The sequence below is a fragment of the Rhea pennata genome, chromosome 1 (assembly GCF_028389875.1).
Source record: "Rhea pennata isolate bPtePen1 chromosome 1, bPtePen1.pri, whole genome shotgun sequence".
NCBI lineage: Eukaryota > Metazoa > Chordata > Aves > Rheiformes > Rheidae > Rhea > Rhea pennata.
In genome coordinates this window covers 27,769,018-27,796,516 of record NC_084663.1, presented here as the reverse complement: position 1 = coordinate 27,796,516, position 27,499 = coordinate 27,769,018, and the positions used below count along the sequence as shown (strand labels likewise).

The window sequence follows — 27,499 nt, the reverse complement described above, 5'->3', positions numbered from 1 at the left end:
GCGGCGGCAGGAGAGTGCGAGGGGCGGCGGCGGGCGCACCGCGCCGCGCCGCACTGCAGCCGAGTGCCGCCGGGCAGGGACCTGCCTCGGCTCCCGGCCGAGAGGCAGCATGGATTTGGAGAGTAAAGTGAAAAAGGTAAGGTCAGGAGCTGCGCGCAGAGGGCGCGGTGCTGCCGCGGACCTGCCCGCCGCCGCGGAGGGCGCGGGGCGGCGGAGCGGGGCTCTCCCTCCCCTCCTTGCGCCCTGCTCCGCTTCCTCGCCTTGAGGAGCGCTCGGGCGGTACCGTGAGCGCCTTTCGCCTGCGGGAGCCCGCGAAGGTGCCGCTCGGCTCCGGGAAGGAGCCGCCGTGGGAGGCGGGGAAAGCTGCCTGCGAAGTGCTCTCTCCGCTGCATCTTGCCTCGCCGTCGGGCGAGCCGAAAGTTTGTTCATGCTCTTAGCACTCATTCGGGTTCGGTCCCCTAGTGTGTGCGCTGTCCCATTATGTGAGCATTACCGTCTTTCGAGTAAAACCATCTATGCTCTCAAAAAATGAGCTCTAGTAGGTTCTGTTCAGGTGTGTGGTCTGTGCACGTAGATACGTGCACAACCTGAATGCCAAGTAATCAAAATGCTATTTACTGATATGCTGAAGAACAATTTTAAACCTCTGATGTGACTAGCCCATTACAAATGGGCTCTCGTACGGATTGTCATCTTGAGATATCAAGTTAGGCAGCTTTTGCTTTCTTGATATTTCAAAGGCATATACACTAGTTGTTTTGGAGATGAACAGTGAGGGACAAGTAACAGAAACTAGTAAGTAGTCCAGATATGTTAGATCTGTCTTTCCAAACTTACTAAGTAAAAGTGATTCCTTGTGGGACATGCTTCAGAATTTGTAAAAGCACTTGAAATAAATATTCAAAATAAAAGGCAGTACTTGCGTGATAATTTCTTTTAAAAGAACTTCATTGAGTCTTATGGCAGATACTATAAAGATGAGGAGGGGAAAAAAAGCATTCTGCATGAACAGGGGTTAAATCTGTAAGTGCATCTCAGATGCTTCAAGACTAGCGTTGAATCCATGGCGCACAGATGTGCGTGGTTTGTATTCCTATATTGTTATATTTAAATGTAGGGTTTTTTTTTTAAGTGTACACAAGCATCTTTATTTACCTGTATGCTTTTTCAGCTTCTAAACTAGAAACTAAATCAAATACAGAAGTGGCTGTGCAGCATAACAGGCTATGGGTTAACTCAAGGTTCAATCTTGCTGAAGCAGGTCAGCAGTGAATTACTACTTTCATTAACTGATGATGTTATTGCATGTGGTGATATAACCTGGATGAGTGTCCTGGGCTGGAGAAATTGTATGTCTTACCATGGGTCATCTTCAGGGTAACAGTGTACAGATGGATGCAGCTAAATAGTGTCATGGTCTTGAGTGGCTAGTTGTGTACACACAGAGGTGTCCCTTTTGCATGACTACTTTTATCTAGTGAAGTCTAGCTTCTTGAATGAACTTGCTGAATACTTCTTAAGCCCCTTCCAAACGTTAAATTTGACAGCATCGAGGCACTTGTTCTATGAAGTCCATTTAGTCTCTAAACAGAGAGAGATGCCTACTCCTGAAAGATAGTGTTCCTTTACGAAATTTCTCTTTCTAAAGTGAAAATAAATATACACTATGAAATCTTGATAAAATTCTGCTGATAACTGAGTCTTGGCTTGGGTGAATTTGTTGTGGCTGAGCATCTGCTTTAAATTATACAGTAATTATTGGAAAGTTCCATATGTTATAACTTTGTCTGACTATTTCTGTCCATTTTTTTCTTTAGACTTTACTTTCCTCTTTCATTAGTTTACTCTCTTCTTTCATTAACCTCAAAGATTCCTGAAGATTTTTCTGAATCAGTTCAGACACACGTGTGAAAGCTAGTGTGACAAACAACCATCAAAGCTGTTCTGTATAAAAGTAGCTTGTATCTCTTACTCTGTTCAACTTTACTCTCTGCTAAGAATATTAATATTGCTAAAAGCTCCTCATGATGTAAAGAGCTTTGCCATTGTTTTTTGTCCCTTTGTTTCAGGTGTATGCATACTTTTAAAACTTCTTTTACTCTTCCTTCATCTACCCACTTGTACACATCTCTTGCCACCTCCTTTCCCTTTGTAACTTAGCTGAAACTCATTGCCAAAGGGAATACGCATTGCTCTCTGACAAGCCAGTGAAAGGGAAACTAGAACACCTTTCTATGTAACCGTATATTCTGTACTAAATCCTTTTTCTTTCTTTTTTGTGACTGTTGATATTTAATCAAAACTTCTTCAAACTTTTTATGTTGCAATGAATAATAATTCTCAAACTGTGCAAGAGCTGTATGATTTCAGTCTCCATTCTTCAGCTCTCATTCTCTCACATTTTTTTTTTCCCTACATATCTCAAGTCTGTCTTGGTTTGGGCAACTTCCTCCTTTCTTGAAAAGTGGGAAGTCATTCTGGGAAGTATTCTTGTATACCTGCTCTGTTCCACTGGGTCTTTTTGGTTATTTGGTTGTGGTCTGGCATGGTTCAACTTAGTTCTCAAAGCCAGTTAACTATTTAGTCTTTCTGGGGAAACTTGTTTTAAAATAGTGCTGGACCTGTCTGATAGGGTGTGAGTTTTCTTTGCTTTTTGTTTAAGTCTGCTAGCAGCAGTGTGTTACTTAACCACATGTAGAAATTCTCACCTGCCTGTGCTGCACCTGTGGCAGGAATAAACTTAAATTTTTCTTCTTGCACAGAAGCTGCTTACTACTTATGCCGAGCCTTTTATTATTAATAATAATGTTATTAATATGACTAGTACCTATTTACAGTACGGCAGATAAAGGTAAAAGCTTTAATGAGCAGCTAGGCTGCCCTGTTGGTTAGCAACTTCCAAGAAGCTTGTGAAGAACAGAGAGCAGGAACCGCCACGTTGTCCCCAGATAAGTCACAGCTCCATTACGTGTTGTTCCGAGTTCCCAAGAATAAGACTTGGAGCTTACAGGTGTGGCTGGTGGGTAGCAGAAGACGGCTGTTCGGCAGGCCCCAGGGACACGGGTGCCCCGGGAGCAGGGTGCGGGACGTGCTCACACACCCAGCAGATGCTGGCAAGAAACAGTTTCTTCTCCTGCTCGCAGGTACTAATGTGTAACCGCTTGGAGTAGCAGAATGAGGCTGGAAAACTCTAGAGACAGAGTTTCCAAAGTGACATTTCTAAGATTCCCCCCCCCCCCCCCCCCAATATCTGTAGTCCTTGAGTCTGTTTTTCAGCTGTGCATTTATATGTTGTCTCTTTGGAGAGCTGCTACTAGCTTTTAAGGGAATATACTGGAGAAACATTCATATTAAACACGTTATTTACGTTATATCTATGGGTCTCTAAGAATAGGAAAAAAAAAACACAATTCAGAACTGGCTCAGGAAAGTCTGTATTCAATGCTCATATCAGTGAGGGATTTTGTTTTTGTGTCCCGTCCTGCCCCCCCCCCCCCCCCCCCGCCCCAAAGTTGTTATTTTTCTAACCTGCTTAACTGTTTTGGCACTGTCCAGCTAACGCTGCTAATTGCTTCCCCTCCAGTGCAAGCACGCTGGGGCTGAAACAACCTTTCTGTCCTCCAGCAGGAAGAGCGGGCGCCCCACCCACTACGGTTTCAAACCCTTATTTCTAAGCAGTAAATAGCTGATGTTATTGCTGTCTTGTGAGAGAAAAGCAGCAGTATAGCATAGCTTTCTTAAGATAAGCCTGGCTGTGAGGAACACTTATTTCAGCTCAGACTTCTCATTTAACTGCCTTTGTTTCATTTCTTTGCATTGAAAAAACCCCACCTTGCTATCTCTACAAGTAGCCGGACTCGGCAAGTCTGCCATGTAACCAAGTTTGTCTTTTGCCTGGGTCCTGGACAAGCAGTCTCTAAGATGCACAAATTCCAAGTTGAATTTTCAACACTGAGAGTACCTGTAGAATAGGGGTATGATTTTTGGAAGAGTATGTGTAACTAAGTGGTTAAGGTCACCATGCTTTTTAGAGCAATAAAATAACTCTGGCAGTAAATAGTGTAAAAAATATAGTTGCAAGTTATCCAGTTGCTGTATCAGCATCCAGTCTAATTCGCTAATGTCTAGTTATTATACTACCTCTTTAAAGGGGAGGAGTGTATAAGACTAAGTGCATGCTTTTCTCCTTTTTTTTTTAAAGAGGGAATTGGACTTTGCTGTTGCATCTAAGGATCATGAAGACAGCTTTGTATACACAAAGCGATTGCACAACTGAGCTGCAGTCTGAAAGCAGTTCCAACTTGAACAGCACTTGTTCAGTGATCAGACCTCTCTTTCTCTCAAATACAATACCCACAATGTTCTTGAACTTCATTTTGTGGGTATAGGAAAACTGAAGATTTAATGCTTCATTAAATACCCTGTTAGAAAAGAGTTCTGCTAATCTGTATTTTTGCTCTGTCTGTCACCTCGGTGAACTTTATAGCATGAATCACTAGGTCATGGCCGTGCCTTATAACCTTGCTTGCAGCATGGCCTCATGCTTTATTAGGGAAAATAAGAATCTAACAATGAGTGCTGTTCTGTAAAAGCTTTCATGGGATAGCACTTGCTTTGTAAAAGTGGCATTGTGGTTGTGATAGAAAATGGGGAAGAGGGGTTGGGGGGAAAAGGGAGGTGAAGCTCTGTTCTCAAATGAGTAATGTGTGTGCAGGTTCTCTAGGTGCATGAGTTGTGTATTGAGTTTGTTTCTTTATAGTGGAAAACCAAATACAGCGAATACTTTAGGTGTCATTAATTCAGACAGCTGTAAGTCTCTTCAGTGATAAGAAAGCTGAGTAAAGAATATGTAGGAGCAAAGTCAATTACATCTGTGTTTTGCAAAGCATGATCTCGTAATATCTGTAAGACTGTGTTTCCTGTTGACGTCACTGTTTGCTTTGGTGTTACTGCCATAGAAACCTACGATAGTGAAAAAGCCAAGCTTTCTACTGTTTCTTATGTGTAATAAGATTAAAGAAATGCAAAGAGATATCCTTGTGTGAGTTTTGTCTGCAAAGAAAGGTGTGTGTGTTGGGGGGGTGAGGGGGGAATGTGTGGAGGTATAAGAGGAACTTCTTGAGCTGATTTGACATGGAAACAGTAAGCTTTCTCCCACGCTCTCCCTTCTCAAATCAAAAAAGAAAACGAGAGTGAGATGCTGACATGAATTCTTGTCTGGAACACCTGACTGAATGACAGACAAAAAATAACTAGAGTTTATGTTGCTGGATATCAACTTGGCATAGGCAGCATGGCTAAATTAATTTTCTTCACTTGATGTTGTCCCAGGTGGTTGACCATAAATTATTATGAAAAGCCTAGCTAGCAAGCCAAGAAACTAGTTAGCTATAGGACTGTAACTTCTAAGATCAGGTGAAACATTGACATAGCATAATTATAAGCCATTATAAGTATTTCCTGGTATGTTGGAAATCTTTAAGCTACGGAATTCTGTCATTAAAGGCACAAAGCTCTGTGCAAGTGTTAATAGAAGAAAAAGCTGTTTTTCTTTACTGCTAGGTAAAATAACAACAAAAAATAAGTATCAAAATTGCAAACAAAGCTTTATGGGTGAAAGTTGCTAAAAATATTTCTTTTATCTCAAAGGTACTGAACATGTTTTGCTAATTAATGGTTGTTCCTCAGTAAATTTTTTTTTGCAAACTACACCATGAGGCAGGGAGGAATTGGGATTAAAACATGTATTGTCAAGCATATAGCACAATTAAGATATGTATTTTGTGTGTATGCTTGTGCACACACACAATTTATATGTATCTTGCATATGTTTTACATGCCTTGCAGTAACATAAAGGCTTGCAGACTGAGGTTATTGTAGGTCCTGGAGACCCTTAGGAAGAATAAGGCTGTGACAAGGGAGGCTTGTCATGCCTGTCAGCTGGGTCTGGGACTTGGCCCAGTATCAAGGCAGTAAGGAGGCTCCTGTCACAGCAATTTCACATAACATCACATGTAACTGTACTCTGGGTACAGCTGTGTGTGTTTCTGGTCATGTTTTAAGTCCACATAACTCTCCTGTTATGCCTTATTTTCTGTCAGAGTTTGTCTAACTGTAGCTTCTTTTAGGAGCACAGAATGAAAAAATGTTTTGTGTGTGTATATACATATATATATATATATATATATATATATATATATATATATATATATATATAGTGTGTGTGTGTAAAATCTCCCGGTTGCTTTGATGTTTCAGTACACTTTGTGCAGCCTCACTGTAAATTGTGGTAATCTGTCATCTGTGAAGTAGTCCTGGCAGTCTGTCTCCTTTCGGCTCCTCAGTGTATGTGATGCTTACAAAGCTCCACCATGTGAAGGTCTTGCAAGGCAGCCCTAAGCTTCTGAATGACTGATTCTTCCTTGTGTTCTAGGTTATCTTAAGCCATCAAAACAAGTAAGGCTGGAGGTAGTGGACAATGGTGACTTGCATCCTTGTAGTAGACTATTTTTCCTAGAAACCCATACTCTTAAAATAAACATCTTGGAAGGGTTGGAGGGCTGAGCAGTAAAGACAGTAAATCTCAGTTTGCCTCTGCAGCATTGGATGGTTCTATATTGGTGGTTTATACAATGTTTTAATATGTCAGCTGCATTCAAGCTTGGTATAATAGTGGGCTTTCTGAATAAACACCACTTCTGTTTTCTAACTGTTTGGAAATCTTTAGTAGCTGTTAGTCTCTTGACAGTAGACTGTGCAGCAGTGTCTTAAATATTTATATTCTGAACTGTGATATTTAGCTAAAGATATCATAATAAAATAAATTCTTAGCACTTGTGTACTATGGTAGTCTGTAGCTCCCTGATTTATACTTATGCCTGTCCAGCTCAGAGCATCTTTCAAATATTTTTCTTGGATGCAAGCAACTTTGGCATCCTTGTTTATGTGCGAATGGAGTTCCTTAAAAGAGTTTCTGCCTCTTAATCCCAGTCAAATTTTTCCCTAGATCCAAATGCATGTTTAAAAAAGCCAGAACAGACCTACCATCAATTTTAAGACAGATGTTAAATAACAACAACAAATATAGAATGGTCCGTGGGATCCTGCTCTTCACTACAGATGAAGTTGTTGCTTTTTCTCATATGGTGTCTGTAAAAGTTTTATGAGAAGGAGCATTACCCAGATGTGATCACTTTTTATGGGTTTTTTTTTCAATCCAACATCATTAGAAATAGATTTTTAAAAGCAGAAGAGCTATGTTAAATTCTATAACCTGATCAGATTTGCTTGTTGTGTTTTCCTACTAATGATGTAATCTGCTGGAAGAGAATAGACTATAGTAATACAAGATAGTATCTCAGCAATAAAGCATGCATAACACATTAATCTTTTAACGCTTTTTTCCTCTACTCTTATTTGGCTTTGACTTTCTTGATTTGACTTCTTTAGAACTTCCTAAATTAAGTTAAATTAGGATCTTTTAACAGTCTATTATGTTGTGTTGTACAGTTTTAGGGGAGTGGGGTTGCTTTTTATTGGAGTGGGGTTTTTTTCCCCTTCAGTCAGCATTGGAGTGGAAAAATCAATTTTATGTGTACCCAGTAACATCTAAATGGATTATTAGCTAGGTAATTGTCAAACTGGAAGAGCTCTGAGTGAGGTTTTGTGGTAAATTCAAGAATAGCTTTATCAAGAATCTCTTCTTTTGGTCTCTGAACACCTAAGGGTAACGGAGAAAGATCTTCAAAAAAGCGAAGAGTATTTAAATCTGTTCTAGAGTTCACTGCTAATTCTTGTAGCACACTAATGATCGTTTTCTTCTTATATAGTGTCTGTATAAATGAAAGACTTTTTTGAGTATTGTATTTGAAAGAATGCTTTTAGGGAGAACCACAGCTTCTGAAGTTCTGGAGCAGTCTCAAACAGTGGAAGTGCTTTAGGACCTCTGTTTCTGCAGAGGTATTGCATTTTACCATCTGTGACCTGATGGAAGATTAATACAAGCTGTCTGACAGATAATACAGGAGCTTCTCCTGGGGGAAAGGGAATAGAAAGGAACCAAGACCCTAGTTAGCTCTGATCTCTTAGTGAAACTCTAAGGAGGCAAAATAAATCGTGTAGGGAAGAGACTTGGTTGTGCCAAGCTGAGGTTCTGTTCTTTTCTTACAGCCTCCTCATCCACCTCCTCCTTGCCTCTGTTCCTAAAAGGTTCATTTTTAAGGGGGAAGAAAGCACTGAGTAGCTAGCTTTATTTTGAGGACTGTATTTGTGGTGGGGAGGAGGAGGACTGATGATAACTATTTACCAACTAATTCAAGATTTCCAGTGGAGTTCCACTGGAATATTCTTTGTATCATTGTTTCCAGTTACTTGGTAGGAGAGAACAGGAAAGATAAAATCAGACTCTTTAGTTCATGTACACTGATAGTACGAGAGGCAGTTGACACAAGTTGCAACATAGGAAATTCTGATTTAAACATGTAGAATTCTTTTTTTTTTTTTTTTTTTTTTCACTTTGTAGACCAACTTTGTAATAGTTGGAATCTGTATCCTTCGAGGTATTCAAAACACAAATGGACAAGGCCCTCAGTAAATCTGATTTAGCTGGACCTGATGGGAGCAGACAGTTGGATTAGATGACTTCCAGAGAGCTCTTTCGACCTAAATTATTCTATGATTGTGAAAAGTGTTGACAAGATTTAAAAACTGCTTGTGTCTTATGTTTTAATTTATCAAAAACTACTTATGGCTTATCATAGTTGCTTTTTTCAACTATGAATAATATTTAGTTTTGTGACATTAATTTTTAACTATTAAAAAGCTAATCCTTCTTTCATTATAGTTCTTTACTAGCGCTGTTAGCTGTAACACAGGTCACTTGTTTCTCAACAGAGGAGGAAACATTTCTGGCAAAACATAATTTCACTTGTATCTGTCTATAAACTAAATTAGCTGTCTACCTCTATAGGCATAGTCTGTTTACATCTGTAATGTTTTTGATTTTTTTTTTTTTGTTTGGATTTTTTTCTTTTTTGAGCCTTCCCTGTAGTCAGAGGTTATGTCTGATGTTCTACTACATTTACAGGAATATAAATTTCAAAATTAGCATTCTAAGAAAGCAAGACTTCAACACTTGCCAGAGGATTTACATTAAAAGGAGCAGAAAACACATTTGTTGGATGTTTATTCTCAGTCATGTTCAATAAATTTAACAATAAATGTTTCTGGTAATCTGGGTTTAAACAATATTGTAGCAGCTGCCATGTTTATCTTACCGATCTGAACAAACTATTAAACACTTGAATTTGATCATTTGGGTTTTTAAGATAACCGTGAGCTATGTACCTCTTTGATCAATGTAAAGATAGTCAACTTTTGACACCAGATTCCAGTCCATGTTAAAATAGGGCAGTTTTTTAGTAATGCTCACTTAGCTGTAACCATTTAAAATTCTTTGCCCTTGAGGGCTGTTTAATCTTGAAAGCAGCATGCAACAGATGATCTCAATATTTATATAGTCTTCCATACTCAGACTATTAAAATCTGTATTGGGTATGTTAGTAATACCAGATGGTTTTGGATAGATCTTATAAAATAAAAATTAATGACAGTTGACATGCAGGAACCTTCCTCTGGCAGTCTTTCAGTTGACCTATCTATGCCACTTCTTCTATAATTCCATTTATGGGGAAAATTGATTCCATCCTGTTTTCAGACATGCATTCCCCTTCTAGGGTATGCTCAGTCCACTCTATGTTTTTGGGTGCTCCAACATGGAGCCAGTTATGTGTCATTTGGGAGGCATGGGGAATGAACATAGGCAACAGCAGTGATGAAGTGCATCATAGCTGTAAGTGCTCAGAGTTTCCTGAGCATGTGATAGAACAGTGACTTCTGCGGCTGATGTTCCCCTACTGCTAAAACAAGACCTGGTACAGCACTGTGCAAGAATTTGACATACGATGGCTATTGTATACAGAGTCAATCTCAAAAGCAAAGTATACTATTGGGTTTTTTGTATAGCTTTAATATTTTTGGCAAGTGGCCAGATAGTTTCTCTGTCTGAACAAGGAAGCTGTGAACATGAGGTCCAGCTCAGTTCTGAAGGTGCCCGTAGTTTCAGGCTAAACCCCTTTCATAAATGACTAGACCTTTCTTATGAAAAGGGATAGTTCTCTTTTCTCTCTTTCACAGCAAACAGAAAAAAATCACTTCAGAATAAGTGTCATTATCGTGTTTGCTCTTTCCATGCATTTGCTAATAATGTGCTCTTTATTACTGGGGAAGGAATGTGGAATCAGATGTTACTGAAGGAATCCGCACTGGGAGCAGTGGCTGTGAAGATGGGAGTAAATTGTTTAGTTGTTGTGTGTTTGGGTGGAGGTTTGGACAGCTGTATACAAGTTTTGTTGTCTTAACATACTCTGGAGAAATACTTTTAACCTTAAAAAAAAAAAAAAAAAAAAAAAAACTTTAAATGTTAGGAGTCTTGGGAAAAAAAATACTGTGAACATGATTATTTTGGGTGATTCTTTGGAAATTCCTGAAATGCTAAGGTTATTTCTGTGTACTGTGCATGTAATTCTCCATGCATAAGTGATCATAGGTTTCCAAGCCTTCTAATGATAATGTAATAAAACTATCATTAAAAGTTATTTAAATTAAAATAATGAAACAATCAATACAATTATCATTCATCTTCCTCCTCCCTCCTCCTTTTTTAAAAGTGGAGGAAGCAAACAGAAGGAAGCTTTGCTGGTTTGTAGCTGGAGTAGCAGCTAGAGAAAACTATCTGGGTCAATGTTTTTGCATTTTTGTGCAAGCACATTAAGTTCAATAGCTTTTAGGGAGAAGGATTCAAAACAACCTGTCATGAAAAACCAAGCAGTTTTGTTTTGTATGGCTTTAGCTTCCTCTTTTGCTTTAAAGAACATCCTGGGCAACACTTTGTTCTGTTTGTGCGTAACTTGACAGGAGTCCTTAGCTGCTTCCTGGTGTACGTGATAGGTCTCTGGATGAGGTCCCCTGTAGACACCCATCTTCGGAGGAGACAAACTATTGTTAGCTTTACATAAAAATATAGTTGATGATTTTGAAGATAGTTCTTTGCTTTCATCTCTTACATGTCTCCGGCTCTGGCTTCAGGTTAGCTGCTCCAGCATGTGAACATTTGGACTCCTTAAGCTAATAAAAGTGTCGCTATGATCAGAGCAGGAATGTGTTTCTTCTTTGAAATAAGAAAGGAAGAAGAAATAATTTAGTGTGTCTGTCTTGGAGTTGTAAGCAGTAGCTATATAGTTTACAAAGGATCTCTTCTTCCTAAATAGCCCATTATCTGCAGAAAAGTTTGTGATTCCTTGGGGATGTCTAATGACTGTGGAGGCAGTTATCCTTTGAGTTATAAAATAACTGAAAATACGATCTTCTTTGTATTGTACTGTGTGCTGTCTGTCCTGAGCAAGTGGTTCATGAATAATCTGCTTCTTCATTTTAGACAGAAGTGAGATGAAAGGTGAACTGTTTGTATCCTTGTACGTACAAGAACAACATGACCTTTCAGAGGCGATTCTAACCTGGATTCTTTTTTTTTTTAATAATATTATCTTAGTTCTGGTGACTCTAATACAAAATGAGATTAGAACCAGAACTTGTCAGCATTTAGCTCATTTTCTGTTCATGATAAATGCTAAATGAAAGGTGAGCCATCTCTGTCGTGATTGCTCTCCCTTCCACTGACAACACCTGCAGCTAATTGGGAATGTTTGTGCTGCTGGAGTGGTGGCTGGGACAGTAAGGATGGGTTGTCCTGCACCTGGTGGGTGTGAGCCTGTGTACTCAGCAGTGACCACAGTCCCATAGGTCTTAATCTATTTCAGGACTGAGGTTTCCCCAAAGATTTAGAGAACTACAGAGAAACATTTTTAAATTTAGTACGTTAAACAGATGCATAAATTACAGTGGTTGGTGTCTGTTTTCACCTCTGACTTTCAGTGGCAGTTATCCATTTAAATTTGCTGTTGCATTGATACATTGTGTGAATGCTCAGCCTTTACTCTGCACTACTTTTTTTATATTCTCTCATTTCTTCTGCATTCTGAATTGGTCATATGCCCTTTCAATCTCCATAGTGAAACTCATTGTATATCATACTCCTTGCATTTACCAACTGTGCTGTTTCTCTTTCTTCTTGGAAAGTAAGCGGATATCTGTCCAGCTGAAACAAAATTTTGGAAGATTTGTTCTGTTCTCAGTCACTGTCAAAAGTTTCAGATACACTCAGGAATATCAGTTTTGTCATTTAAATCAGTTCTTTATTACTGACTATCTGATTCAATTTAGTGCGTATAAACGTGGAATCTGTTTCTTGATCTCTTACATTTTACTAAGTTGTATATTGTGGACTGCTTTGTCTTGACAACTGACTTAAGTGTCCTTTTGACTTGATCTTGTGGCTTTGCTCGCTGTGGTTTCACAGGCACAGACTTAGGTTAAGGGTTGTAAAGAATCTGTTTCCTCTCCAGTGAAGCTAGCAGAGTTTGGGGAGACATGAAGTCACCAAAAACAATGTTTGATTTTTGCCCAGGGCTGACTTTCTGCTATCTCAACTCTATAAACAGACCTGTGTGAACATGCTCACATAGTTCTAATAGAAGATTGTAGGTAAACCCTACTATACTGTCCTGATGTCAGCTTAGTCAAACTGCTAACCTTTGAGCTGTGAGTTATACATTGTAAAGGGAATCAGTAAGATCATTCATGTAGCTTATTTCTTGAAATTTACAGTAGATTTTTTTTTTCCTTAAAACAGATGGGTTTGGGCCATGAGCAAGGATTCGGTGCTCCCTGCTTAAAGTGCAAGGATAAGTGTGAAGGATTTGAGCTTCATTTCTGGAGGTAAGTGATAGGATGCCTCATCTGTGGCTCAGTATTGCAAGCAGTGGCTCATCTGTGCAAATGTTTAACTTTTTTATTATTTTTTCTACTATTCAGGCGCTTAAAAAAAAAGTGTGCTCAGATTCAGGGGCAGGGTTTCTTTGCAGCATTGCAACGGAGTATTTAAGTAGGTTATTGCTTATGAATATATACATCTGCTTTGAAGTTAATGGTGGTACTTCTAAGCATTTGCATCAGTTTAATAAACAGTTGAAGTATGATTATAAAAGCATCTCCATTCCTACAGTGAGAGAGATGACAAGGAAGAATATGCTTTACCTCAGTAACAAAATACTTTCTTGGCTTCTCGCCAAATGCATAACCTTTGTTCTGGGGTTTTGGTTAAAATTACCTTATCTACAAACTTTATCAGAGTACTTATATGCACACAAGTTAACTTTATTCTGTTATATTTTCCTTGTATTACATGCATAGATCCCCTCAGTGACTGTTTTCTTAAAAAGCCTTTCCATAAACTACTCCTGTCTTATGTACCGATACACGGTTGTGATCATCTTAAGGTATCACCACTACTGGAACCATCTGGTCCATTATTTATATTTTGTTTCTGTAGCTACGCATTACAGATACTTAACTGAGAACTATAACCTCACCAGTTTCAGTCTGAAACTTTGTATACATCTGCAAATGGCTTGGGGAGTTAATGTGGGGGAAATGTCATTTTACGGAAGCTTATCAAATAGGACTTGACCTTGGATGACGCACTATTCTTAAACCAAAAAGAACTGATGGTCGTTGTAGTAAATAGATTATGCTGTGGTCTATGCCATCACTTCTGCAAGAACTTTGTATTCCATTGAGGCTTCTTGTTTTACTGAAACCTTAACACACAGTTCTGGCTAGCTCAGTTCACTAATTATCCTGGGTGTGCTTTGAAATGTAGTCTAGTGATTCTGGTTTTTGAAGAAAAAAAAATCAGCACCAATTTCAAAGTGAATAGTCTACAAAGGACATGCAAATAAATGTCAGTAGTGCTAGCACATGCTAGCTGATGAAAATAATTAATTTTCCAATGCTGTGTGGCTACACTAATAACTGTATCCACAGAAGGCTTTTTTAGACACTTTTTAATGTAGTCTTTCTAACATGGCCAGAGTGGCATCAAATACAGGTAAGGCCTAGGAGATACTAAATCTCAGGTATTTGGCTGCAACTGAGAATGAGTTTAGAAAATAACTTGTCAGAACAGACTGCAAACAGACTTGTTTATGTAAGCTGGTGAGGTTATAGTTCTCAGTTAAGTATCTGTAATGCATATCTACAGAAACAAAATATAAATAATGGACCAGATGGTTCCAGTAGTGGTGATACCTTAAGATGATCACAACCGTGTATCGGTACATAAGACAGGAGTAGTATGGAAAGGCTTTTTAAGAAAACAGTCACTGAGGGGATCTATGCGTGTAATACAAGGAAAATATATGCACAGAAGTTAACTTTATTGTGTTATAAGTACGCTGATAAAACAGAATTTAAAATTGTGGGAATAGATAGTGTTGTTTGTCTATAGTTAGATGAGAAGTCATGTTGTCACTTCCTACTTGAGAGATGAGGAAATAGCAGGTGAAAGAAAGATTAGACCAGTTAGCTTTTTCTCAAATCTTTTTTTTTTCGTTTTCTCTTATTGTTAGTTTCTGTTATCAAGGGACCTTGTAATTCCTAGCTTATTCTTCAGCAGAGAGAAGTCGGAATAACAGCTGAAGCAATACAGTCACCTAATAGTATATTTGCCAACCTAAAAAGTTGAATCTCATTCAGTGTCTATTGCTTGGGTGTTGGGGGGGGGGGAGTGTGCTTTGGGGTTTTTGTTCCTTGTTTCTCTAGGCCCCTGTGATTAGGGTCTGTTGTAGTACGTCCTGAATATGTAGCTCTTCAGAGCACTTGTTCTGTCCAGAGTCTCATTTTGGAAGAGCAGAGCATTTAAAGAGCAAGTGGGGAGGGGAGGAATATATGAAAACAGTGGTCTTATCATACCAGCTATTTAGCTGAGACTGAAGTTTTAATTTGGAAACTGGAATGATATAGGATAATGTATCCAATAGGGAGGCTCTAATATGCCAGAGATGCTTCTCCCTGGTATCAGATCAGTGTAGAATCTACCTCTGAAAGAACCTGCAATCCAGGTGTGTGTTCTGTGGTGGTTGGAAAATTGCTGTTCTACACTGTAGCTGCTATTGGGGGACAAGCAAGATGCAAATCTAAAGTCAGTTAAATCAGCTCTGCATAAGCAGTTTGCAAAGGAAAAATGTTAATATATGCTTTGCATGATAGATTTCAGGAGTCATCACTTGGACAGATGAGGATGCATTCGGAATATCTGTGTACTTAGTCATCAGAATATCTGTTCACTTAGCCTAAAAAGCTGAAACTCTGTTTTAAGTAGAAGTCAAACTAGCAGAAGTGTACAAGAATACCTTTGAACCTGGCAATTAAACTTGAACTACTCTTGATAGTTCATGCTATGCTTTGTCTTATCCATGAGACAGGTGTTAAACTTCACAACTTTAACAGCTTCTCTAGCCACAATCCCATGCTGGCCTGGGGTAACAATTGTTTGCCTTCATATTACCATATGAAGTAGGCTGTACTTGGAGCTGTGGCCTTTACAGGGTGGCACTGCCCTCTCCTGGATAGAGTGAAGCAGTGACATAATCCTCACTCCCTCCAGTAATATCTGAAACCTCTGGCATGCATCAGAGTGGAGTAGTGTAATTTCTCTTTGTATTTCTACACAAAAGAGCCTAAATGCTGCCTTTGGGCAGTCATATTGGAAAGTGCAGGAAAAAAATGCAAGTATATCCACTTGATAGCAGAGTTTTACACAGTGTGACTACATTGTATTCTTCTATATAGCTGTAGCGTTCAGAAAATACAATAGTCTTCTGAGGTGTCGGATACAGCTTGGAGTTTGTTGAAGGCTTTGAAGGTGCTATGACTGGCGCTATGTGTGGGATAATTATATAGATGCAGAACTGTTAAAATTGGCTAGTACAGAAGTAGTGATGAACAAAAGCCGGTATTAAAACTTGTTCCTTAGTTCTGAAGTTTTGAAAGCCTCCTGTTGTAAGCCAGAAGCAAATCACTACACCAAGTGCCACAATAATAATACTTTGCGAAAAGACAGGTAAGTCTTCACCATTTGTTTAATAACTATTTGGCTTTTAAAATTGTCAGAGTCAAGCTTCTTTCCAAGTTTAGCTGCAACAGTAGGCAGGGTCTTAGTTCAGTTATTAAAAATCCTTCAGCTTGCAAAACTGCCTCTGCAAAATTAGCAGGGAAAGCTGACTGCAGAGGGGAAAAAAACTGTTTGCTGTAGTTTTTTGTTCTTTGGGAGCATATTTCCCACTAGAGGGGAGTATGGGACAGGAGACAAGCTCCTTGCAAGCAGGAGGGAGCATTCTGATTTATCTTAGTCATATATACTGGAAAGTGGTAATTGTCTTTTGTATAGCTTGCCAAGATCTTCAAAAGCTTCTGGAGACAAGAATCTTGAGCTTGGGAATGACCCACTGTCAGCATCTGATTCTTTTGGGAAGATACAATCCCTGGAAGGCAAAGACAGCCTAAAGATGGCTTTAATATTCTTTATCTCCTTTGCTTAAGTCCAAAGCGTTGCAAAGACATGAACAGTGGTCTCTAATTATTCCTTCAGTAGTGATTTCGGTGAATGTACTCAAGTGAAAAAAGTCTGGGGGAGAGGGGGTAGCCGTCTCCTTTACCTTCCCCCTTATCACCCCTCAGTGACAGTAGAGAACAAAAAAAGTCTTGCAGGCTCCATTCTGGAGAGGGCCATGGGAGATGAATCTCTGTCTATGTATGTGTTTGCATGCGTATATAATAGCAACTGGTTGTTCTGGGGCATGTAAGGAGCCTCCTTTAAAACTGAAACTAAAACTAGATTTCAGTTCTCAGATAAGCTTGTAAACTGGGAGTTTGAGATAGTGGGGGGGGTAATTTAAGAAAGATGGCTGTATCATAGCAAAGTAATGACCAGCTAATCTAGCCTAAGTAGAGAAAATTGGTATATTCTTCCTGCAGAAGGGACAATTCCTAATGAACAGGACTGTTGTGGCAGCTTAATGGAAGAAGGTATATGTAAATTGAGAACAATATATTACAAGTAATGTGTGTAAATGTCAACTGCATGTATTTTAGAACTGGAAATTATTTGAGAAAAGGGATAACAAATCAGGATAGAAAGCCTTTTCTGGCTCTTAGCAGCATGCTACCATGTTCACAAGGCTGAGATCCAGTGAAGATCTGGGGAGCTGGGGAAACAGCAGCAGCCTCAGGGATTCCCCTGTGACCTTACCAAGCTATACTGACATCAGCTGTGACTTTACATCCTCTAAAGTATTTCTGGATTGTTTCCTTCTGCATTTGATTTGGATTATCAAGAAGCCCTAATGACAGGACTACTCCAGTTGTAGTTTTATAATGTAGCTCCTGTAATGGCATCCTGCAAACTGTGCACAGGTAGAGTCCTGCATCAGCCAGCTCTAATATAAATCGTTAGAGTAACCTTAGAAAAGGCAGTGCCTGGCCTCTTATTCAGGCCTTGCTATTCAAAGAGCAAGGAGAAGATGCTTCACATTAGACTGAAATGTGCACAGTGAGTTTTTTAAATTAAGCAAGCTTGGGATGGGTGGGTGAAGGGGAGGGCATCAGACAAGAATCATAGAATGGGTAAGGTTGGAAGGGACCTCTGGAGATCATCTAGTCCAACCTCCCTGCTCAGCAGGGTCACCTAGAGCATGGCAGACAGGGTTGCAGCCAGGCGGGCCTTGGAGATCTCCAGAGAACAAGACTCCGCAAGCTCTCTGGGCAACCTGTGCCAGTGCTTTGTCACTCTCACAGGGAAGAAATTCCCCCTCACGGTCAGGCGGAACTTCCTGTGCTTCAATTTCTGCCCATTGCCTCTTGTCCTGTGACACACTCTGAAAAGAGTTTGTCCCCGTCCCCCTGACACCCTCCCTTCAGGTACTTATACACATTGATAAGATCCCCCCTCAGGCTTCTCTTCCCCAGGCTGAAGAGGCCCAGCTCTTGCAGCCGTTCCTCACAGGGCAGGTGCTCCAGCCCTCTGATCATCTTTGTAGCCCTACACTGGACTCTCTCCAGTACCTCCATGTCTCTCTTGTACTGGGGAGCTCAGAACTGGACACAGTACTCGAGATGAGGCCTCCCCGGGGCTGAGTAGAGGGGCAGGATCACCTCCCTCAACCTGCTGGCAACACTCTTTGCAATGTACCCCAGGACACCACTGGCCTTCTTGGCCACAAGGGCACATTGCTGGCTCATGCTCAACCTGTCATTCACCAGCACTCCCAGGTCCTTCTCTGCAGAGCTGCTCTCCAGCAGGTTAGCCCCCACTTGTACTGGTGCCTAGGGTTATTTCTCCCTAGATGCAGTCCCTCTGCACTTGCCCTTGTTGAACCTCATGAGGTTCCTCTCTGCCGAGCTCTCCACTCTGTCCAAATTTCTCTGAATGGCAGCACAGCCCTCTGGTGTATCAGCCACTCCTCTTGGCTTGGTATCATCAGCAAACTTGCTAAGGAGGCACTCCATCCCCTCATCCAGATCATTGATGAATAAGTTGAACAAGATGGGACCCAGTACTGAGCCCTGGGGAACTCCACTAGCCACAGGCCTCCAAAGCCACTGATGACGACCCTCTGAGCTCTGCCTTTCAGCCAGTTCTCAATCCACCTGACTGTCCGCTCATCTAACCCGCTCTTCCTGAGCTTATCTAGGAGGATGTTATGGGAGACAGTGTCAAAAGCCTAGCTTTTGAATCAGGATGGTGATCTCATTCTTTTCAATTAAAATATAAACCACAGGTGTTCTATGAGAGTTTCACAGTAGGACCTAGGAAAGATTCTGAGGACAAGTTGTATACTATCATTTTTTTGCAAATATTTCTCGTCAATTTTTCAAGACGACAAAAAATCAGAAATACTGAAATTAGTAAGACATGTTAAGCCTTCAAAGTAGCATTGAAGATAAAAGCAGCTGTCAGTACTTTCCTATTTGGAAATAGAAACTACTTCTCAAAAATATGTTCTGCCTTCTGTGATGAAGGTCCGTACTAGAAAATAGATGTGCCATTTCATGACTTAACATGAGCAAGAGTAAGATGCCCTGGTGGCTCTTTCAGCATGTGTAGAAATTTTAGTGGAAGGGTAGCAAGCCCACAGCTTGCTGTGCTCCGCTTACATCTTCAGACTGAGAGTGCTACTTTGCCTCAGTTGAATCTTGTATAGATTGACGAGAGCTAGACAAACTGTTACACTGCTGTTGTGACCAAGTAGGCGGCAATACAGTGAAGTATTTTCATTCAGATTTGCAACCCTGTGTAACATGCTCTGGGTGACCCTGCTGAGCGGGGAGGTTGGACTTAGATGATCTCCAGAGGTCCCTTCCAACCTTACTGATTCTATGATTTTTTTTTTTTTTTTGCAAGCATAGTAGTTTATGAACAACAGGACGGAAGAACTACACTTTGCTTGTATAAATCTGTGAAGTTCACCTGAGAACCTCTGTTCAGTCACCTGTTACATTAGAGCACATCCTCTTCCACTCCATCCTCTCATCTTCACCCACTTCTCTCTTGATAGGTCAAGAGGGAAGGCTAAAATTGGGATTCAATGTTGTTAAAGCTTTTGCATTAAAATGGAGAAAATATCTGGTTAAAAAATTACCTAAATGGAGTAACTGCCTGAAGTCAAGTTTCAGGTACACAGTGAGGCATGTGCATGTTAGTCATTGATGTATTAATGAACTAAAACCACAGAAAGGAAGGTCTAATACTGCCAGCTAGCTTTAGGTTGTCAAGACATAATTAAGAGCTGGTAATAAAGAGTGCATATGATTAAACCTTAAAAGATGGACAAACTGAACATAAACTGCTTTCTTATTCTTTTAAATTGCCTAATTATTGTCTCAGGGATCTCTGGTTGTGTGTACTGTGCATCTCTGGGGCTGGTCACATATCCTTATGTCTATTGTGTGACCTATATGTAGGTCCTCTTGCCTCCTCCTTTCTGTGTCATCTAATGGGGCTGTGGCAGGCATGGCATGTTCCTGTGTTGTGGCAGGACATGTGCCTGTTGAATGCCTTAAGATAAGGTATGCATCTTACCTTCAAGATTTTGGAAAATAAGGTGTAGATAATCTGAGAGTTAGATGAGTGCTGGTGGGTGGGGTTGAAAAGCATTTTATAGGTATCTGTTTTACACTATTTGCTACATAAAGAACTGAATAATGAGGTAAAATATTGCTCATTCAAGCTCAACAGAGATCCAGAAGTTGGATCAGTTTTCTTAGGGTGTTCTAACTTCACTGATTCTGTATATTGTGGCTTGAGTGGAAGCTCTAAAAAATTTATTAAAAATAGTAAATTGGCTTGTCTAATTCAAGGATCTGCTTATTATATGTGAATTGTTTAATTATGCTAAAAGTAATATGATCTAAAACTCTTTGATTAAAGGAGTTCAAATGTGTTACATGTATACTACAGAAGAATTCAGTTTATATCTGAATAAGTAGAGCCTTCTACCTGTTAAGATTGTTTTCTGTGGAAATTCTCTGTACAGCGTGTACCAGAGTACCTCTGACTTGATTCAGAGCTGTGTGAAAGACTTTCTCTATATAAGCTAATTGCTCTTCTTTCATCTTCTCTTAAATGCTGAACTTCAGGACAGATCTTGCTGCAGTTACACTACATATGGCCGTACACATTATTTTCTGTTCTAGGAAAAGTGGAAACATTACTCAAACCCCTCCTTGCAGCCCTGTGATAAGCAAATATCATGCATAGTGAAATGCAGATGGAGAAAGTAGAAAAGAGCATGAAGTTTTGAGTGTATAAAGAGAACCTTACAAACTAAAAGCCTAAATAAAATGGTCACTGGCTGTTGTGTGGGTGCATTTAGGTCATAACTGATACAGGTAGATGACTATCCATAATTAATCTGATAGGTGGATGATAACAGATATGTATGTGCAAGGTCTGTACCATGACTTCACTGAAAGGACGTTTTATTTAAAAAGTTCTAATGTAAGTGGCAAGCATCTCTGTGATGATCGTCTTGGTGAGCAAAGAATTTAACAGCAGAAACAAAGAATATCATCAAGAGGTCTTTGAAAAATTGGAGAACAACCTATATGCCCTAACCAAAAACTGAAAGCAAGGTTTGGAATTCCCAATGATGTCAATACTATGCATGCAGCTAGTGTGAGATGTAGTTTGCAGCTGGGATTATAGCTTTGCTGCCATTTCTCTGAATTTCAGAAAAATATGTCGCAACTGCAAATGTGGCCAGGAAGAGCATGATGTCCTCACAAGCAATGAAGAAGACCGGAAAGTGGGGAAACTCTTTGAAGATACGAAGTACACAACCCTTATTGCAAAGCTGAAAAATGATGGCATTCCCATGTATAAACGCAATGTAATGATACTGACTAATCCAGTGCCAGCCAAGAAGAATATATCCATCAATACTGTCACTTACGAGTGGGCTCCTCCAGTTCAGAATCAGACACTTGTAAGTCAAAGCTGCTTTTTTCGTATGTTTACATCAGGAAATGATGGAAGTTGGAGAGGTGGAGTTTATCAAAAGGATAAATTTACTTCTTGTAGCCCCTCTCCATGGACTACTTTTCTTATTTTCTTCTCAATGAACAATAATAAAAAAAATAATATTTTTTGCAAGTCCTCTGGAGTAGAACTTGAAAAAAAATGGATGGACTGTGGGTTTAAAAAAAAAAACAGCTGTTTAAGGGGGAACACTGTCTTATATATAGCTTTTACTGTATATGGTAAGAACAAGTTCAGTGTTGACATCCAAAAGAAAAACTCTCTTTCAGTATGTTTGCAGCTCAAATAGATGAGACTGTAGATAGTCTTGTGGGGATTTTGCTTCACTTTTCAAGCTTTAATTGTTAACTTACTCTACTGCTGGGTTTTGTGATTCATGTTGGAATCATATTAACTCTGACCTACCTCTCTAAAAATACCATTTTTCGGTGAATGAATTAAACATTCCATATCTAAATTCACTGTTGCTTAACATTTAGTTACAGTTTTCACTTCCTAAACTTGTTCTTGCTTTATTAAAACAGTGCTTTCTTCTTTATTTGGCTAGAATTATTTCTGCAATGGACCATGTGCCTCCAGCAAGATATTTCAGCTTCTACTTCTTAAAGCTATCCTGATGATCAGTGTGTTTTAGACAGTTTTGAAGAGACAAGGTGCTATGTAAATGTTAATTACTGTTCCAAGTTATTACTACTTGGAGTAAATAAGTATTTGACATGTTGTAAAAGGCTTCAAAGGGAGCTTGTCCCTTATGCTGGGTAGAAGCCAATTACAGCAGATGCATTATTTTTATCTTCATCTACTATATTTTGGGAGCTTAGTGTTTATGGAAAGAACCTTGTTTTTGATAAATTTGGCTGTCGCTAACAACAGTAGAGCTGATTTTAGCCATTTGTTTGTTTTTAAAAGGATGAGTCTATAGCTGAAGTGGCATCTGATGTCTAATTCCTCTTGGTTTAGGCTAGGCAGTATATGCAGATGCTTCCAAAGGAGAAACAGCCTGTTGCTGGCTCAGAAGGCGCGCAGTACAGGAAGAAACAGCTGGCAAAGCAGCTGCCCGCTCATGATCAGGATCCTTCAAAATGCCACGAGCTATCTCCCAGTGAAGTGAAGCAGATGGAACAATTTGTGAAGAAGTATAAGCACGAGGCGCTCGGTGTAGGAGATGTCAAGTTTCCTGGTGAGGTGGAAGCTAATAAGAGTAACGTGAATAATGGTGACAGAGGCACCTCAGCTGCTGTAGGAGCAATGGAGGGCAAGTCAGCAGATCAGAAGGCATCTCAGTATGTAAGTATAAGAAATGAAAGGAAGATTACTATTTGAGTATTTTCTTTGGTCATTTTAATTCAGTTAACATTGTTAACCTGGAATGCTGAGAATATGGGGAGGGAAAGAAGGAACGGGAAATTGGAAATGTATGTTAATGCCTGCTCAGCACTCCTGACTCTGCTACCAGTATTTAGTAACTTGCAACAAATAAGTGACTTGGATCATCTTTCCATGCCTGTTGCACAAAATACAAGCTAGAAAATACACAGTATCAGGATGGCTTTTGCAGAATAATGAGGAAAAACTTGTATAGTCTTAAGGACTATTTCAAGAAGAGTTTGATTTAACTTTGGTAGCTTGTGTTTTCCTCCTCCTCTTTGGAAAAGCACTGAGACTACACAACTGACGAGTTGTCTTCAAAATGAAATTAAGAAATAGTAAAGTAACACCTCTCCCACCTACAGCAAGCCAGGCTGTATAATTGCACAACAGCTCTATTGACTAGCCAGCTGTTCGGATCGTTTTTCTTTCTTTGGCATGCGATTTCTGTCTTGAAATAACTCGGCAAGAACGAGTAATGGAAAATTACCCTGTTTTCACTGATATTGCTAAAGCTACACTTATGTCAGAATTGCTTTATTAAGGCCATATCCTGCCAACTTTTGCTGTGCATGTCTCAGCTACCTGTTTATGAATCCTAAATAGGGGTATGATAAGTGAAGTACCAAATTAAAGAAGCTTCTTGCCAACAACTCCTTAAGCCATCTTTCACTCTTCTATTGCTCTCTAGTAGTAGACCTTTGCTTCAGTGTGGCAAAAGCTTGATTTCCAGAAGTGTGCAAAATGGTTTGTTAAACCATAGATTAAATTATATTTCAATTACATAAATGACCTGTGTTCTTTGACTTGATGACAAAGTCCTCTCTCTAAGAAGGTATAGAGCAGATGATTATCTATGAACTTTTGGGGACTATTTCTAGTGTAGTATGTTCATAAAATTCTTGGTCATTTTTTTTCCATAATTGCTCTCCCTGTCCCAAGATGGTTAATCACAGCATATTGGACAATAGCCGTAAGTGACTGAGCAGCTCTAGAATGCAGTTTTAAACAGAATGAGTTTGAATTATTAACAGTAATAAATTTTTCCTCATTGGTGATGGTGATAAGGCTTGATCTTCTCATGACCTGTAAGTACACAGCTATTTTCTTGTCACATACTGCAGTCTTAGTCTAGTCAGTTAGTTTTGATGGAGGTTCCTTATTCTTACACATGTAAGACTCGCAGGACATAACATGAATTTTAATTATCTCTGGAATCTTTTATAGGAACTGTACTATAATTCCAAGAATGCAAACATGGCAGAATGCAATAATCCATTTACTTGGTGCTGTCAGTAGTGCATCATTTTGAATTGCCTAGTTAAGCCTATACTGCAGCATCACGTCATGATATTTTCTGATCATGGAATTAATGCTTTAATTTCAGTCTAGGAAAATGGATTTTTTGAAACACGTAGGTAACAATTGCCATAAACATCACTCTTCATAGAATTACTTAATTTTGTAATAAATTCTTTACAGTTCTGCTATTGCTGCAAGCTGAACATGAAAGAAGGTGACCCAGCTGTCTACGCAGAGCGTGCTGGGTACGACAAATTGTGGCACCCAGCTTGCTTTGTCTGCTGCACTTGCGGTGAACTTCTAGTAGACATGATCTATTTCTGGAAGAATGGTAACCTGTACTGTGGAAGACATTATTGTGATAGTGAAAAACCTCGCTGTGCTGGATGTGATGAGGTAGGAAAGATGTCCTTTGTTTTAGTATGCGGGTTTGTTGTTATGAAAACTGAATGTGATTTTAAGTAAAGTATTTCAGTATGGAGGGTGTCTCTGCACCAGTCTTACCTGTTTGCAGGTGCAAGGAACTAGAATTGATAGGTGATGGACACACTGCATTCAGGAAAATCCACAGTTTTGTTTTGGATTCAAGGGTCGTCTTGTGCATGATATGTGTGTAATACACAAACTGTTCCTTCATGAAGGGACCCTAGGCAGAGTGCCTTACACATTACACCTTATGCAGAATACAGTTGTAATAAACAAATTGGAAGGTTTTGGAAACAAAAGTCTAACTAACACATTCAGTTATGATGTTTAAATAACTTGAAACAGTAGGGTTTCAAGCAATTCCTGGGAAGTTACAAAACATCCTGAGGCTGTCTTTATTGAAGGAAATACTATTCAAATGCATGAATTAATATGTGTTGTATTTTCCTCATAGCTAATATTCAGCAATGAATATACCCAAGCGGAAGGTCAAAACTGGCATCTGAAGCACTTTTGCTGTTTTGATTGTGATTGTGTTTTGGCTGGGGAAATCTATGTAATGGTGAATGACAAGCCTGTCTGTAAACCATGCTATGTGAAGAACCACGCTGCGGTAAGATCCTTGCAGGCATATTGGTGCTGTGAAAGAAAGGAGTGTACCTATGGAGTGTGAAACTTCTGCTTTTCCCCAGTGTGAGAATATCTGAAGAATGTAAATTGAATGCAAATGTTGGGCCAAGTCAGTCATCCCCCCCCTCAAAAAAAAAAAAAAAAAAAAAAAAAAAAAAAAAAAAACACTTAAAAAGGAGCCTGGTAAGCTTTGTAAGCTTGACCTAAAACTACTTAAGAGTGTAGGGGTTGGAGGGGGGGGTGTCTGAAAATAGATCTAATTTTTCTAGTGATGAGGCAGGATTGTCTAACAGGATAAGTGAGATATATAATAATGAGTAATGCAGTCTCGTTTATATTAATTATAGCTAATTGTGACTAGTGGGATTCATATTCACAATTATTTGGTCTGTTAAAAGCCAGCAGTGACAGCTACAATCTAGGCACTTCATTATTTTACATGTATTTCTGACTATGAGTTGTAACAAAATTGACTGATAAAACTGGAGTTTTGGGAACGCGTAATCCGTGCATTTTGTTATTTTGTGTCATAGCCTTCATTTTGCTTAAACTCTTCTTTTAGAAAAGGAAAAATCAAAAATCAGTTTTATTTAAAGACTCTTCTCTCTTGTACCATTAATTTCTCCAAAACGTTCAAGAATTTCAACTTTTCTTGGAATGGTGGAAACGATGTCTACAGTTTTAAGTTTTCGTTCTTTTAACTTACCAGATCTGCCAAGGCTGTCATAATGCTATAGATCCAGAAGTTCAACGTGTGACATACAACAGCTTCAACTGGCACGCTACTGAGGAATGCTTCCTGTGTTCCTGTTGCAGCAAGTGTCTGATTGGCCAGAAGTTTATGCCGATAGAAGGAATGGTCTTTTGCTCAGTGGAATGTAAGAAAAAGATGATGTCTTAAGAGAAAGAAGACATGCACAAAACTAAGTGTCGCTGTGTTCCAAAGTATCTTGCATTTCTACTGTAAATTATATAGTACTGGGGCATTTAAAGATATTGAAAGTATCAAACAGCATTTTCCCAAAGTGTTTCTTTTCTTTTTTTAATGAGTAGGAAACATGCTCTGTAATCTTTAGTCCTTAGCTATAATAATACTTCTTTGGGATTTTTGTTCCTGGGTCTTTGTGCAAAATTTTCCTATCACAGGAATGTAAGAAAAATGTGTTACGAACTGCATACAACTTGAGGGAGCTCTTCATCATGAAGGATCTTTTTTTTATGCCTTGTTTAATGGAAGAAGAAAAGTGAAATGCTCTTTTTATTTCCTATGTAGCTCTTACACTTTGACAAATTAATTTATCATTTTTAATAATCTCCCTGCTTTCATCAAGCACTTTAAACAAAATGATCAACTTTACTGCCACATGCGTTTTTGTTCACTAGACCTCAAGTGTACAAGGAGAACAAAGTGGTTTTTTGTTTGTTTTTTGTTTTTTTAAGTTGCCTGTAACTGCTTGCTCTTGCTTCCTCATTGACACAAGAGGAATAGAGACTATTGAGGGCTAGTGAGTACTCTTAACATCTAGTTTATGGAGTACCTAGAAAAAAAATCTTAGCTTATATTACTCCTTCTTCTTCTTCTTCTTCTTTTTTTTTTTTTTTTTTTTTTTTTTTGGCAACTTTTCTTGCCTAGAGGTGTGTTTGATGTTTTCATTTTATAAAGATTAAAGTTGCTCTCTTTTTTTTTTTCTTTTTTTTTTTTTTGGAGGGGGGAGGAAACTACAAGAAGAGGTCTTGCCCAAATTAAGGAAAAAAAATACGATTTGCCTTGGGTTTCATTTTTATTCTTTCAGAACTGATTTCTGGTTTTATGAATGTTTTTTGGTAAATTGTGCCTTCTATCAGAGGGATGTGGCACAGAATAGCATATGTATTTCTGAGAATGTCATTTTGCAAAAGATAGCCAAAGCAGAAGAGTCTTTCCCATAAGATCTCCAATATTTGAATAAAAAGGATTGCTAGCTGTATACTAGCTTTCTAGCTTACTAGTGAAACCAAATGAATTGTTTCTTGTGGTTCCCTGTGGTAAGGATTACAGTTCTACAATGAAACTTTGTAACTCTCTCTCGGTGTTAAACAGCAAATGGAGAGTCTTTGACCTCTGGGGGGTGGGAAGAGGGGTGGGGAGAAAAGACTATGCAAGTTTTATGTTCAGCTCTCTTTTTAAGCTTTATGATGCCTGTGTTGTAACACTTGAAAATAAAAATTAATGTTGCTCA

The 27,499-nt window shown here is 39.1% G+C and overlaps 1 protein-coding gene across 1 annotated transcript; it reads left to right on the top strand.

Moving 5' to 3' along the window:
* TES (testin LIM domain protein) lies at nt 1–27,499 on the top strand. The gene is made up of 7 exons (XM_062583458.1): nt 1–136; nt 12,810–12,895; nt 21,249–21,501; nt 22,515–22,841; nt 24,405–24,620; nt 25,105–25,263; nt 25,990–27,499. The coding sequence occupies exons 1-7, from the start codon at nt 110–112 to the stop codon at nt 26,179–26,181; spliced, it is 1,260 nt and encodes a 419-aa protein (XP_062439442.1). The 5' UTR covers nt 1–109; the 3' UTR covers nt 26,182–27,499.